At 36.7% G+C, this 14,164-nt stretch overlaps 2 protein-coding genes and 1 long non-coding RNA gene across 3 annotated transcripts; 1 reads left to right on the top strand and 2 right to left on the bottom strand.

Moving 5' to 3' along the window:
• Nucleotides 1–223: 223 nt before the first annotated feature.
• Nucleotides 224–1,169, bottom strand: LOC139892267 (uncharacterized). The gene is made up of 3 exons (XR_011774013.1): nt 930–1,169; nt 664–726; nt 224–547 (listed from the first exon to the last, which is right to left on the bottom strand). It is a non-coding gene; the product is annotated as an uncharacterized lncRNA (long non-coding RNA).
• Nucleotides 1,170–6,380: 5,211 nt separating this feature from the next.
• LOC139889127 (uncharacterized) lies at nt 6,381–6,905 on the bottom strand. The gene has a single exon (XM_071872095.1). It carries the CDS (start codon nt 6,903–6,905, stop codon nt 6,381–6,383), a length of 525 nt encoding a protein of 174 aa, XP_071728196.1.
• A 4,469-nt stretch (nt 6,906–11,374) lies between these two features.
• On the top strand, nt 11,375–13,235 carry LOC139892269 (F-box protein SKIP2-like). The gene has a single exon (XM_071875316.1). The coding sequence runs from the start codon at nt 11,465–11,467 to the stop codon at nt 13,076–13,078; it is 1,614 nt and encodes a 537-aa protein (XP_071731417.1). The 5' UTR covers nt 11,375–11,464; the 3' UTR covers nt 13,079–13,235.
• Nucleotides 13,236–14,164: the final 929 nt, after the last annotated feature.

A 14,164-nucleotide genomic window follows, 5' to 3' on the forward strand; every position in this document is an offset into this window, starting at 1 on the left:
ACTTGATAAGCCCCCAACAACCTCATTTATTTTAGAAACAACTCGATTACTCATATACATATTCCTAATGATTGAAAAACAATCAAACACAAATAGACCTCCTTATAAGTACCATGGTTTTTGTAGGTTGCAAAGACATCATCTGCGGTATTGAGTCAATTTTACAAGTAATTCAAAAATTGTTAGCTAATGCTACAAGTTGATAAAAATTGGCATACAGCAATTCCATCAAAGAGATTCGAATGCGTATAACCTTGGCGGATCTGGATATTGTTTAAACATCATTTAATCGTACCAATTAACAGAATTAACCTAACTCATATAATCATATTTCATGCATACGATTACAATTTTTAGAAAAGTAACAACATTTATCACCAGATGCGGATGTTTGTGAGAGGCCGTCTATGAAACTTGATCAATGAAGACTAAATTCATGGTTTTCGCTATACCGTATTCATTCGGTCTTCTTTTTGCTTGATCGATCCGCACATCATGGGCCATTTCTTTCCATATCGTTTCTATTGTTGATCAATGCCAGATATTCCTTTACGTGAGTAACGATTGATTCATAAAAGAATAAAAACATTATCATCATCATAAACTTTAATTAGACTCAAAAAAAGAAATACAAATAGGTGAAATTCGAAGTACAATTATTACCTTGGCTAATCAGCTTCGTGTCAAAAAAATCATTAAGCCGAGATTTGGTAGTGACACGGGCTGCTATGATATCCATATAAATAAAAATCAATTACAAAACACTAATTAATATCAATTCTGATTAATTTTATAAAAGATAAATCGAGTATTCAAATAAACAACTCCTTGGGGTTAGGGCCGGGCTTTGAATAACAAATATTGATAAATCGATGGATTGCTACTTGAATAAAAAACAAAATCAGTCCAAAAAATAACTAAATTCAAACCTGGAATGTGATACTGGAATCTTCATCTCACGCGAATACGAAACCCTAATTCGCTAATCGTCGTTAAAATCGAATGATTTCAAATTAAAGAGATAACTGAAGCAATTAGAATCGTGAGGTCTGATTACTTAAAAATCTAATTGATTATTTTGGTATTGATTTGAGTGGTACTGATTTGAGAAGATGAGAGGATTTTTGGAAAACTGAAGGGTTGCACATGAATTAGTTCTTTCGAGTATGTGATTGGCTCTGTATTTGATAGAATGAAACCCCTAATTTTGTTATAAGGTCCCGTATTTTTTATTAAAGGGGTATTTTAGGGATGAAATGTATGTAAAATTGATTTATTAGCTAATTTTTTAGTGGATGATTAAGGACCGTTGAATAAGGAGTATTATAATATAATTTTCTAATCTAATGGTAATTAATGGGGTTCTAAAAACATTTATTAGCTAATCGAGACTCTCTTTTAATGTATATAGTGAATAGTGATACTAGTTTATGAGCTCATCTTAGAAGGAAATTGTAAATATTAATTTTTCAAATAGTTAATATTGTCATTCAAATGTAAACGTATGTAAAATAGAATTCTTATATGATAATCCTTTGTGAAAGAGCGTGTGAATGAGTCCGTCCGTTGGACGAAAATTGTAAATATTAGTGTTTTAAATAGTTAGTATTGTCATTCAAATGTAAACGTAAATAAAATAGAATTCTTATATGATAATCCCCTGTGAAAGAGCTTGTGGATGAGCCCGTCCGTTAGACGAAAATTGTAAATATTAGTTTTTTAAATAGTTAGTATTGTGATTCAAATGTAAATGTAAATAAAATAGAATTCTTATATGATTATTCTCTGTGAAAGAGCTCATGAAAGAATCTGTACTTTGCATGCTATTTTTAAATGAAACAAAAAATATATAGATAGATAATTTTTTTTTTGAAAAGCAAGCAAAATTATATTGATATAACGGAGTCAATTACAAGGCCCTATAAACCATACAAAGAATCATAAAATGGAGGATTTACATTAAGAGCTATGAATATTTAAGGACGAGGATCCGCTACGAACAGCGGCACTTAAAGAAATAAGCTGGGAGGAAGCGAACCAACAGTCCCGCAACCGCGATGACAAAGCCGATCACAACCACCCATTTAACCAAGTGCGTAGCAGGCGACCAAGACCCGAAATATTCTATCTATTATCACGTGGGCTTCCGGAGATAATGATATGTTCCATACTTAGCCAATACCCATTCTTTGCGTGTTCGAGGAAATGTAGAATGATGGTTTAATAAGCCATTGGTGCCATTCGATTGTTTCTTTTTTAAGCCTTTTTGAGATCCATGCGAAGGTTTCGGATTGAATTTCAGCGAGGATGGTGACGTCGTTCCATTCTTTTTTACTAAAAACGTTGGCGTTCCTGTATTTCCAAATTATGTACGAAGAGGCCCATTTGGTGGCTTGCCAAATTGAGACGCCGGTATGTGTAGAAGCGAAGCTTTGGTTATTTGTTGTTATGTCATTGAAGTTGGTTAGGGAATTATTGGGGAGGTTCCACCAATGTAAGATAGAATTCCAAATCGACGTTGTTTTTGGGCAATAAAATAGTACATGTTCAATGGTCTCTACATGTGAGTTGCAAAGTGGGCAAAGAAGTGTGTCGAGGTCAATGCTTCGTTTGTCGAGTTCGGTTCGTGTTGGGATTCTTCCAATTATTACACGCCATATGAAAATGTTGATTTTGAGAGGTAAGAATTTGTTATTAGGTGTTGCAAGTGTGGTGTGGGAGTTGGCAAGTTTTTGGTTGTCGAGAGTGTGGGATAGTGATTTAGTTGTGAAGATGCCGGATGGATCAAGGTTCCACTTCCAAGTGTCAGGGTTTTCGGAGAGGTTAATGGATGCTACAAGGGAGTTTAATTCCGACAATTCAGTGAGAACACGGCATGTGGGAGCTCGTGTCCAGTTCCATGAGCCGGTAGTGGTGGAGTTAATTGTAATGAGCCTATCTGATACCAAAGCATGTTTGTTTGCTTCGAGCATAAATAGTCTTCGAAATAGGTTACAAAATTTTTCAGTTTCGCACCAGCTTTCTAGCCAAAATTTGGTGTTGATTCCGTTTCCGATGCTTTTGTTGAAGGAGGTGGAGAAGTTGCTTCCGATGTCATTCGCTATTTTTCCTGCTTTAATAATCTCGTTCCAAATAGTGTTACCTGAAACTTTTCTAGAAAAACCATTAGTGCAGACCCCACCCCCCGCCCCGTAGATGCTCGATATGATTTTTACCCATAATGCATTTTTTCATTGTGAAATCGCCACCACCATTTACATAGTAGTGAAATGTTTTTACAAAATAAGGATCCGATGTTCAACCCGCCTTTATCATATGGTGATAGGATTTGTTCCCATTTTATCCAATTTATTTTGTTTTCAGTTTTAGATCCACCCAAAAAAAAAAATTCTTCTTTTAGATTCAAGTGTGTTAATTATTTTAGTGGGTGCGTGAAACAGGGAGAAGTAGTATAAAGGTAGGCTTGATAAGACAGATTTGATTAGGATGAGCCTTCCACCATAGGAAATGGTTTTAGCTTTCCAATCAGAGAGGCGTTTATCGAATTTATCTAGAATAGGTTGCCATGTGGATGCTTTTGTGGTGGGGACGCCGATAGGTAGCCCGAGGTCGGTGAAAGGGGTGGTGCATGCCGAGCACTCAATGAAGTTGGCCATTTCTTCGACCTCATTCATTGGAACCCTAATTCCATATAAATTACTTTTTTTAAGGTTAACTTTTAGACCGGAGATGTTTTCAAAGCACTTTAATAATTTAGAGACATTTTTTGTATTGCGTTTTGTAACGACCCGACATCGTTTGCTCAAAAATACACTTAAAAAAAAATCTGATTCAATACATCTGGACGGCGTCCAGCAAAGAAGCTTTGGACGGCGTCCAGAAAGTCTGGACGGCGTCCAAATGATCTGCCAGTTACTGATTTGGGTGTCCCACTTACGTGAGCGGAAAACCCGCTTCCCGACACTTTTAAACGAAAACCTTTTCACAACATGTCAATATAAGTTAAACTAAGAGATTTCCACAATAAAATCAAGTTTTACAACTTCGGGCCCATATCGGCCGTTTTACGAGTTTCGTCCAAAAATACAAGTTTCGACCGTTCTAGTTTAATTTCCAAACGACACTAGAGCATGGTGTTTGGGGTTAAACTACCCAATTCTTGGCCGAACTTCCAAAAAGCTAAACCCCCGAGAGCCACTACTATTCCAAATGAATACCTTTGCCCTTGTCCACGCCGGAGCCTAAAAAGGTAAACAACGAGAGGGTAAGCTAAAGCTTAGTGAATGCAATAATTATACATATACATATATAACCTACTTAATTGCAATCACTTACACAATACCGCATACAAGCTAGCAATTCGACAACTATGCAAACATTATGCATAAACCAATAACCGCAATTCAATATAAGCTAGCGACACCAAAAGCATATAGTTCACAATTAAATATGCTAATACAAAATTCACACAACCATGGTTAACCAATCATACTAGGGAACGGTACTCGAAAAAGTCCGTCGGAGTTCATAACATCCATTAGTGTTACTTAAACACCGCGTAATCACTAATCCCCCGGATGATGTCTTGAACACCGCGACTAACTTATCCCCATGACAATGTGGCGTATTGAACACCGCGACGATTCCACATGTCAATCAAAACAATGAGTGGTGTTTTGAACACCGCGAAAATTCCACTCCCATGACAATGTGGTGTCTTAAACACCGCGACAATACCACATGTCAATCAAACCAATGAGTGGTGTCTTAAACACCGTGACAATACCACTCGTTACTTAGAATGTGGTGTCTTGAACACCGCGACAATTCCACATTTATACAACACAAATAAATACATTATATATGCACACGCATAATTATTCCACTCACCTTACGCCTTCGGTGAATTGATAAATCAAGCTCGCAGCTTCAAGGTAACGTACCTATTACATTATGCACATATATCAATCATTCATTCAAGTTGGTCAACCAACCTAATTGCCATTCAAGTTCCATTTGGCCCATAGTGCAAACGTGACCCATTTGCACCATTCATTCTAACACTAGGTCGGGATTATGTCCAACCTTTACAATAATTCGATTATGGTCTTAATACACCTTTTAACACAAGGTTATCTCATTTTTACACCCATTAACCCACTTAGGTCATCCAAGACTCATTTGAACCGTTTCAAGGTTAACACACTCATTTGGGTCACTAACAAACCCAAATACACCCATTCACTTTAAACACTAAATGTGCTAGTTATTAACTAACGATTAAGACCCATATACACGATTTAACATTTCATAACCCTAGGTTAGTCATCTTTGAGTCCTCATGACCCAAACTTACCCAAAACCCCCAAATCACTAACAAATGGGTTTTATGTTCATCACTAACCCAAACCCTAACCCTTAAATAATTAAAACGAGGAAATCAAGGTTAAGACTTACCACTACAATCAAAATGTAGCTAGGGAGTAGATGAACAACTTTAAAACACGCACTTTGACCCAAAACTAGCTTCTTCCTCTTTGGATTGAGCTTTCTCCCACTAAAACCCTTCTCTCTCTCTCTAGAATTTAAGTGGATAGGGAGTAGTGGTTGAAAATGGAGTAATGGCACTCCATGAACTGACCTAAAGGCCTTAAACTCGTTCCATAAGTGAAATTACCAAAAAGCCCCTTTACAATATCCAACATAAGACAGCTAGCCCGCCAGACTATTTGGACAGCGTCCAAAAGTCTGGACGGCGTCCCGTCCTTTACACCGGGACGGCGTCCCATCATTCTGGACGGCGTCCCAACCTTCTGGGAAAACAGGATCTTACACGTTTGCTGCATTCGCCAAAAAAGATTGTGTCATTCGCATATTGGAGATGGGATACCACGATCTTATCGTGACCGACGCAAATACCACGGAGTTGGTCATTTGTGATTGCACGTTTGGCGAGGATGTTAAGACCTTCGGCAGCTATGATGAATAGGAAAGGGGAGATTGAGTCACCTTGACGAATGCCCCTACCAGGGGTGAATTCCGAAGTAGGGGAGCCGTTGATGAGGATGGAAATGGAGGATGATGAGAGACATGCATTAATAAATTTTATCCACTTATTTCCGAAGCCCATACATCTCATAGTGTCGAAGAGAAAATCCCATTCGATGCAATCAAATGCCTTTTCAAAATCTACTTTAAAAATGAGACCCTTTTGTTTTTTTTTCTTTTTAATTCATCAATTATTTCATTCGCAATTAGAACGCTATCAAGGATGTTTCGACCTTTTAAGAAAGCGGTTTGTTCGATACCTATTATTTTATGTATTATTTTTGCAAGACGGTTGGAGAGTATTTTTGTGAGAATTTTATAGTAGCTTCCAATTAGGCAAATGGGTCGGTATTCGTTGAAACCAATTGGGTTGGCTTTTTGGGAACTAATGTGAAGAAGGATGCGTTACACCCCTTGGAGATTTCAGTATTAAGCCAAAACCAATCTAGGGCGTTGATGAGATCCTCTTTTATCAACCACCAATATTTTTTGAAAAATTTCATGTTGAATCCGTCAGGACCGGAGGCCTTTGAGCTTTCGCAGTCCTGAAGGGCATTCCACACTTCATTTTCAGAAAAACGGGCTTCAAGAAAGAGGTTATCCTCCTGGGTGATGTAGGAGCGATGAGGTTCGTTTTCAAATGGACATTTTCCTTTACGTTTTTTGGATTTAAATAGAGATTCAAAGTATTTAAGTGCCTCGTTTTTTATGATGTTAGGATCTTCTGACAACGAGCCGTTAAGAGAAATTCCACGGATGTTATTTTTATTTATACTTCTTTTAATGTAATTGTGAAAGTATTTGGAATTTTCATCACCTTCAAGGTTCCATTTAATACGAGACTTCTGTTTTAGCATGTTTGTTTTCTTTTTTTCTTTACTAATTTGTTGTATTTTATTATTAACCCAGGTTTCTTTTTCGGATTCGGTTAGTGGTCTAGTTTCAGCGATTTTTTCCCATTCGTTAGATGTATTTAGGTGAGCATTTATTTTGTTATCGAGATTATTTAGTTGTAGAATGCATTTTTTGAGTTCAAGTTTTACGTGTTTTAGTTTATTTCTAAGAATACAATCTGGTCGATTGCCACAAACAGGAAGGAGCCAGGTGTTTTTTATAATTTCATCGGCATTTTTGAGTTTTAACCAAGTATTGAAAACCCGCATAGGTTTTGGGCCGAAGTCAACGAAGGAGTTTCTCAGGATGATAGGGCAATGGTCAGACAGGTCACGATTGAGTGTTTTTGAGGAGATGTCAGGCCATAATTGGAGCATACTTTCGGAAATAAGGAAGCGATCAAGTTTACTGAATTTTAATTTGCTAATACAGATGCATGTGTACTTTTTTCCTCCAAGGGGAAGGTCTATAAGATTAGCATTTTGTATGAAATTATTAAAGTTATCAGCCCATGATTGTTTAAAGTTGCAGTTAAGCGTTCGATTTTAGTTCTAACTTCGTTAAAATCACCAAAGATAATGTGGGGAACATCGATGGAATCAATTAATTTATTAAGTTCAGACCAAAATCTGAGTTTTTTCTGATGTGAGTGTGGCTCGTATACGTTAATGAAGAACATATCCGAATCATAACCCACCCATTTGCCTTTGATGGCGAGAAAAAAATCTCCCTCAATGGCTAGGTCAAATAAGAAAGTGGAGGGATCCCAAATAAGAAGTAGTCCGCCCGAGGCCCCGATTGCATCTTTTTGGACAAACTTAAGGTTGGAGTTGTACCAGAAAGATTCAATTATGGAATCAGGGGAGTTACCACATTTTGTTTCTTGTAGACCAAGTATAACCGGATTTTCTTTATTACAAATATTTTTTAGCCAATTAATTTTACCCGTTTGACCCAAACCCCGAATATTAAGCGAAATACAAGACATTAGAAAACTTACAAAAACGATTAGGAGGGTGGAAATTCAGACGTCGGCGTCCCAGCGAATGCCAATTCCTTGACCGAACTCCTTTGTGTCAATAGTACCACTTGAGGTTTTATGAGTATTGTTCCCGTTCGTATCTTTGGATTTAGAAGATATCTTCGATGTGTTACAAGAGATTTTAGATGAAGTCGTCGCGTTGCGATATAGAGTTGAATACTTCAGTTTTTAACCACTTCTTGCACAATGCTTGGTGTAAAGAAATTTGGATCTTGTAACTTTCTTGTTAGAATCAATAGGCGGCTTATTGGTAGTGTTTGTTTACGATGGGATATTAGGGACTGGAATGTCACGCGATACCTTTTTGGTACTTGGGATGGCTGAGATTTTGGTCCTCTTTTTGGTAGCTGGCATATCAGGAGGGTATTCTTTGCTAATATCATTATCATTGGTCAAGTCTTGATCAGAGCTCGAAGACAGAGGTACCTGCACAGTGGGATTTACATAATCCAGTAGGTCTGCCGTAGGACTGATGTTAACCGGATGTGGGAATTCTGGGTCAAAAACCGTGGGCCTGGTGGGCTTGGCTTGGTTAAATTGGGCCGTGGGACAAGAATCATCACATATGGGAAAAGGAACAGCAGGCATGTCATGGTTGTTTATGACTGAATTAATCAAGTCATTAGGACTTAAGGGAATTGTAGGTTCATTTATAGGAGTGTTGTTTTCGGGTGTTGTGGGGATTGGGTGTGAATTGAATAGGTAGTTTGGATGAGAATCTGAGACATGGGTAGTTTCGTTTTCGTTTTCATTTTCGTTTGTAGGTTGTGAGGTGGTTTTGTTGTTGTCATGTTGTGGATTCGGGAAGGTGGAAGTTTCAATACGTTTTGAAGATGGAGGTGATTGTTGGTTGTCGGGATTTTCATGGGTATTGTGAGGGTTGGGATTATCATTGGTTGTGTTGGATATGTTGATGTCGGGTTGATGTGAGAAATTGTCATCAAAGTGTTGATCGTCATCCATATAAGATTCCTCATCGGATAAATAATCATCGGTTTGTGCCCCGTCTTCATCCCATTCCGACGATTCATTATCGATGGAGTTAAAATCAGCCTGTTGCTCGGAGCTTTCAATAACGAAGGCCGAGAAGATATTGGATTCGTAGTGAATATGAGCGTGCCCGTTTATGAATGCAAAAGAGTGTGTCATGATGAGTACCTTTCCTACCGAGAGATCTTGAGACCCCTTAACATCAATATGACAATTTTCTAGATCAATGACCTCGCCCCAACAATTTGCAATTTTGCGAATAGCATACTCGTTCCAACACGTAATGGGAACCCCTTTAATATGAAGCCAAACAAGACGTCCCGGGGAGGAATATTCATCCGGATCCCAGGGCCGAATATTATCTAACCAATTCCACAATGGATGTTTCTTACCAAATCCTTGGGGATTAAGTACATCAAAAGCAAGTCGATTGTCCTCAAAAATTAACATTATTTCTTTGCCCCCGAGGTAGCTAAATTATATCTTTATCTTTTATATATATATATATCATCAATATTAAATATTATAATTATGATATGTATAAATAACACGTGTAATCATAATGTAATTGAGAATTTGTAAATATCGTTAAATTTCATGATATGTATGGTAGCTTAATTTCAATCTATATAAAAATTAGTTAAATTGAGAAATAATAATTAATTTAATATAATTGAAAAATTAACACGTATGCAAATTTAATTCAGAATAATTGAAAAATTGACACGTAGGATTATGATCACGTGCTTTATAATAATGTATAGATAGATATAGATTTATAATGTTATATTAATATTAATATTAATTTTAATTTTAATTTTAATTTTAATTATATATTATTGTGATTATATATCGGGAAGCCACACAATTTTATTGTTTTGTGTTTTATGGCCCACCATATTCTATTGTATGTGATAGTTTGTTTATGGTATGTGACAGTTTGTTTATGGCTGTTTTTTCTAGGTTTCAGTTCCTTCATGCTTTGTGGTCCTTCAACAGAATGTAGGAGCCTCAAGCCATCATTAACGAGTTCAATTTTATGGTGCCTCACGAGGCTCGGGTTGTGAATGATGCGAGGTTTTGATGGCCTCAATGAATTTTGTTGTGCTATTTGCGTGTTTGTTCAATGTTCAGTTTATAATCGTTTTTCAATTGTTGAATGTTTGTTAGTTAGATCATTCTCAAATAGACTTGTTTGTACCAACACCAATTGTAACTTTTACGATCTTTTGGATCACTTCAATTTTTATTTATTTTTCTATGCGCCCTTCACTTGAAAATTCAAAAGATGCCTCTTAAAAGTATCTTTAGAATAAATGACGTAGTAAGAATTTATCTAAAGATAACTCTAATGGCTATATAAAGAAATTCACATATGTTTAGTGATAGTAATGTATCGGATATAAATCAGGTGATCTCATCTTCATATAAAATTTTAAATCAATATCCAAATTTATATCCATTTAAATATAATTTATCAATCTATTTCATATCCATTAAATTAAAGGAGATAATGAATATTTGTTGAATATTCACATAATTATTCTCGGATATAGTGGCCTGCATCTCTTAGCGAGAGGTCAGGAGTTCGACTCTCGTGGGGTGCAACATTGCACACAAGGTTGCCCTTTACCCTTGAATTTCACCCAAGGGTGCCTTTCGCACATTGCGTTGCTGGGGAAGTGGGGGAGGGGGGTTTTACTGCCCATGCCTTCGAATTGGGCCGAGTTTCCTCCTGAACAGCAGTTAGGGGCAGGTTATGCAACTGTGGGAGATGAACACGTGGGTGGTTAAGTCCTCCAGGGTAATCCCACACTGATGTTCAAAAAATATATATATATTTCTAATATAAAATGAAATAATTAAAATATCTTTAAAAAATATAATGATAACATAACATAATATGGTAATATACACTCACAAAAACTTGTTACCAATTGAGCATAATATGTTACAATTGTAAGTATTAATATCAAATATATGTTTTAACTAATGTTCTTGTAATCTCTAAACTTATTAGTAAGTCGAACATGAGTTATGATTTACAAATAACCAACCTGAATCAATTTAATGTACACCATATATACTCATAAAAAGATTTGAATTGTGATAACAACATGCTTAAGGTTGTCTTTAGCACGCTTGAAATACTTGTATATATCAGTTTGTTATAAATTTTATGAGGGCGGTTACCTAATTATAAAGTTTTTAAAGCGTATTAACTACTACTTTAGTACTCTCATAAGCAAAATTTAATTATTTTTGTAAAATATACAGTAATCCTTAGGCTCTTATAAAAGAAAAAATTCTTTTATGGAAACAACCTACTGTATAAAATAAAATGTGGATCCGGAGCGAGTTTAATTTTCTTATGAAATCCGTGTTTATAACATTTTCAAGTCCACTTCCCACCCGTTAAGTTCATTATGTTTCAGTGAATACGCTTAATCGCCGACGGTGACTATTTCTCCGTCGTAACCGGCTTCGTGGATGGGCCATTCACACTCAATTGCATCCAGAATCACTAACCGCCGTCGTAAAAAAGTCATCGATCAACGTAATTTGATGTCAGCCAACGGTGCAAAGGAATTGCGTTCATTTTTAAAAGAAGATAAAATTGACGAAGAAGAATGCGATTCCGGCGACATGTCGATTCTTCCGGACGAGTGTTTAGCTTCTATTTTTCAATTTCTCGGATCCGGTGACCGGAAACAGTGTTCGTTAGTTTGCCGGCGGTGGCTTGAAATCGACGGACAGAGTCGTCACCGTATATCACTCAACGCACAATCGGAACTCACTGCCGTTATTCCGTCGTTGTTTATGCGATTCGATTCGGTAACGAAATTATCCCTAAAATGTGACCGTAGATCAGCAAGTATAGGTGATGATGCACTTGTTTCAATTTCTGAACGTTGCTTAAATCTTACGCGGTTGAAATTACGTTCGTGTAGACGGTTAACGGACATAGGTATGGCCAATTTTTCGAAAAATTGTAAAGGTTTGAAACAGTTTTCGTGTGGATCGTGTACTTTTGGTGCTAAAGGAATTAATGCAGTGGTTGAAAATTGCTCGGTTTTAGAAGAACTTTCGGTGAAACGATTACGTGGTATTAGTGATGGACCAGGAGCTGAAGTAATTGGACCTGGTTTACCTACATTATCTCTTAAGTTTATATGTTTAAAGGATTTATATAATGCACAGTGTTTTGGACCTTTGATGATGAAATCGAAAAATTTGAAAACGTTGAAATTGTTTAGGTGTTCGGGAGATTGGGATAAGTTATTGAAAATGGTTACTGATAATGTAGATGGATTGGTTGAAGTTCATTTGGAGCGGTTACATGTGACTGATGCTGGCTTTTCAGCACTGTCGAAATGTCCTAATTTGGAGATACTACATATGTTGAAAACACCTGATTGTTCGAATTTAGGTTTAGTTGCTGTTGCAGAGAGGTGTAGGCTTTTAAGGAAGCTTCATATTGATGGTTGGAAGACGAATAGGATAGATGATGAAGGGTTGATTGGTGTTTCGAAATACTGTTTTAATCTTCAGGAACTTGTGCTTATTGGTGTTAATTGTACTCGTGCTAGTTTAACTATGCTTGCAACTAACTGCCAGAAGTTAGAACGGTTGGCGTTATGTGGGAGTGAAACTGTTGGAGATGATGAAATTTCTTGTATCGCTGAGAAATGTATGAATTTGAAGAAGCTTTGTATTAAGAGTTGCCCTGTAACCGATCTTGCAATGGAAGCACTTGCGGGCGGTTGCCCGAATTTGGTGAAGGTTAAAGTGAAAAAGTGTCGTGCAGTGACCGGTGATGGTGCTGGTTTGTTGAGAGCTAGTAGGGAGTCATTGGCTATAAGTTTGGATGTTAATGAAGTTGAGAGTCGGGATGCAGCTAGTGATGATTTGGATGTTGTAGTTGAAGACCCTCCTTCAACTAGACATATCGAAGAGGCTACTAATGCTGCTGCTATTTTCTCTAGCAGAACTAGTAGATCAACATCATTTAAGGCAAGATTAGGTTTTATTACTGGGAGAAGTTTGGTTTCATGGCCGTTCACGAGGTGTTCAAGCTTCAACAATGGTTCCCAGGGTCGTTGAGGAAGAAATGGGTAATGATAATGAGATGAAACAGAATGAAATTTGCTGGTTTGTTATGCAGTCTTGTTTCAACTTTTTGATTCTCTATTGATGTTGGTTTGCTATATGTGCATTCTGAAGTTGGATTGCATTGATGGCAATTTATGCTTATGATTTGTTCGATCTTTTTTTTTTTTTTTTTTTTCATTGTGGATATCTTTCCATATGAAGTGTTGGCTCCAGCTTTGATTAGGTGGTAAGTTTAATTTCAGCAAACAATCAGATTATGAAAAGTATGTTATCAAAAATATCAATTCAGTTTGCATAATGAGCTTTACAAAAATACCATATATGTTAAAGACCATCATTTGGCTTTTCTGTAACAGATCATAAATATAGGAACAATACTTTACGGCTGCTGACCTACGAATAGTCTATATTCTATAACTTGGTTAGTATCATATGATGACTATGTGCATTTTGCGTACTTAGATTAATGCATGATCAGTGGCGATTCTAAGATTAAAATTCAAAGGGGCCCTATATAATTTGAGTGGTATCTATAAATTTAAATTTAGCGGTATCATATACAATTTGAATAGTGATTTGTAAAAACGAATCCTAATTAGTGGGGTGCTTGACCCAACACCCATTAAGCTACAATTGTCACTTTGCATGATGCACTTTAATTTATGGAGGGTAAATAGCAAAACTGCCCTTTTTGTGATAAAACTGAAAGCTAAAGTGTTAATGCTCCTGATCGAGTAATTGAAATGTGTGGTACGTCGGATGATTTCCTATGCACACGTTTTATTCATGATGATCATTAAGAAAAAGGTATTGGTGTTGGTGTTGGGATCAAGTGCAAGGCATTGCCCCCAACATTGTGGCCAACTCATGTTCTTCAGGATGAGGATGTTGTCCAATCGTCAAGAAACAGGTATATCTAAAACGTTCCAATTAGAATGGCAATTTGGGTTGTCTTCCTATATCAAATGGATTGAATAAAAATGAGCTGAAAGGGAGTGTTAGAAGTGGCCCACGGTTTATAGTAAAGAGATTCAACCTAATTGTTTTTGTTATAACAATTGACGCATTGTATACTTA

This window comes from Rutidosis leptorrhynchoides, chromosome 2 (genome assembly GCF_046630445.1).
Source record: "Rutidosis leptorrhynchoides isolate AG116_Rl617_1_P2 chromosome 2, CSIRO_AGI_Rlap_v1, whole genome shotgun sequence".
NCBI lineage: Eukaryota > Viridiplantae > Streptophyta > Magnoliopsida > Asterales > Asteraceae > Rutidosis > Rutidosis leptorrhynchoides.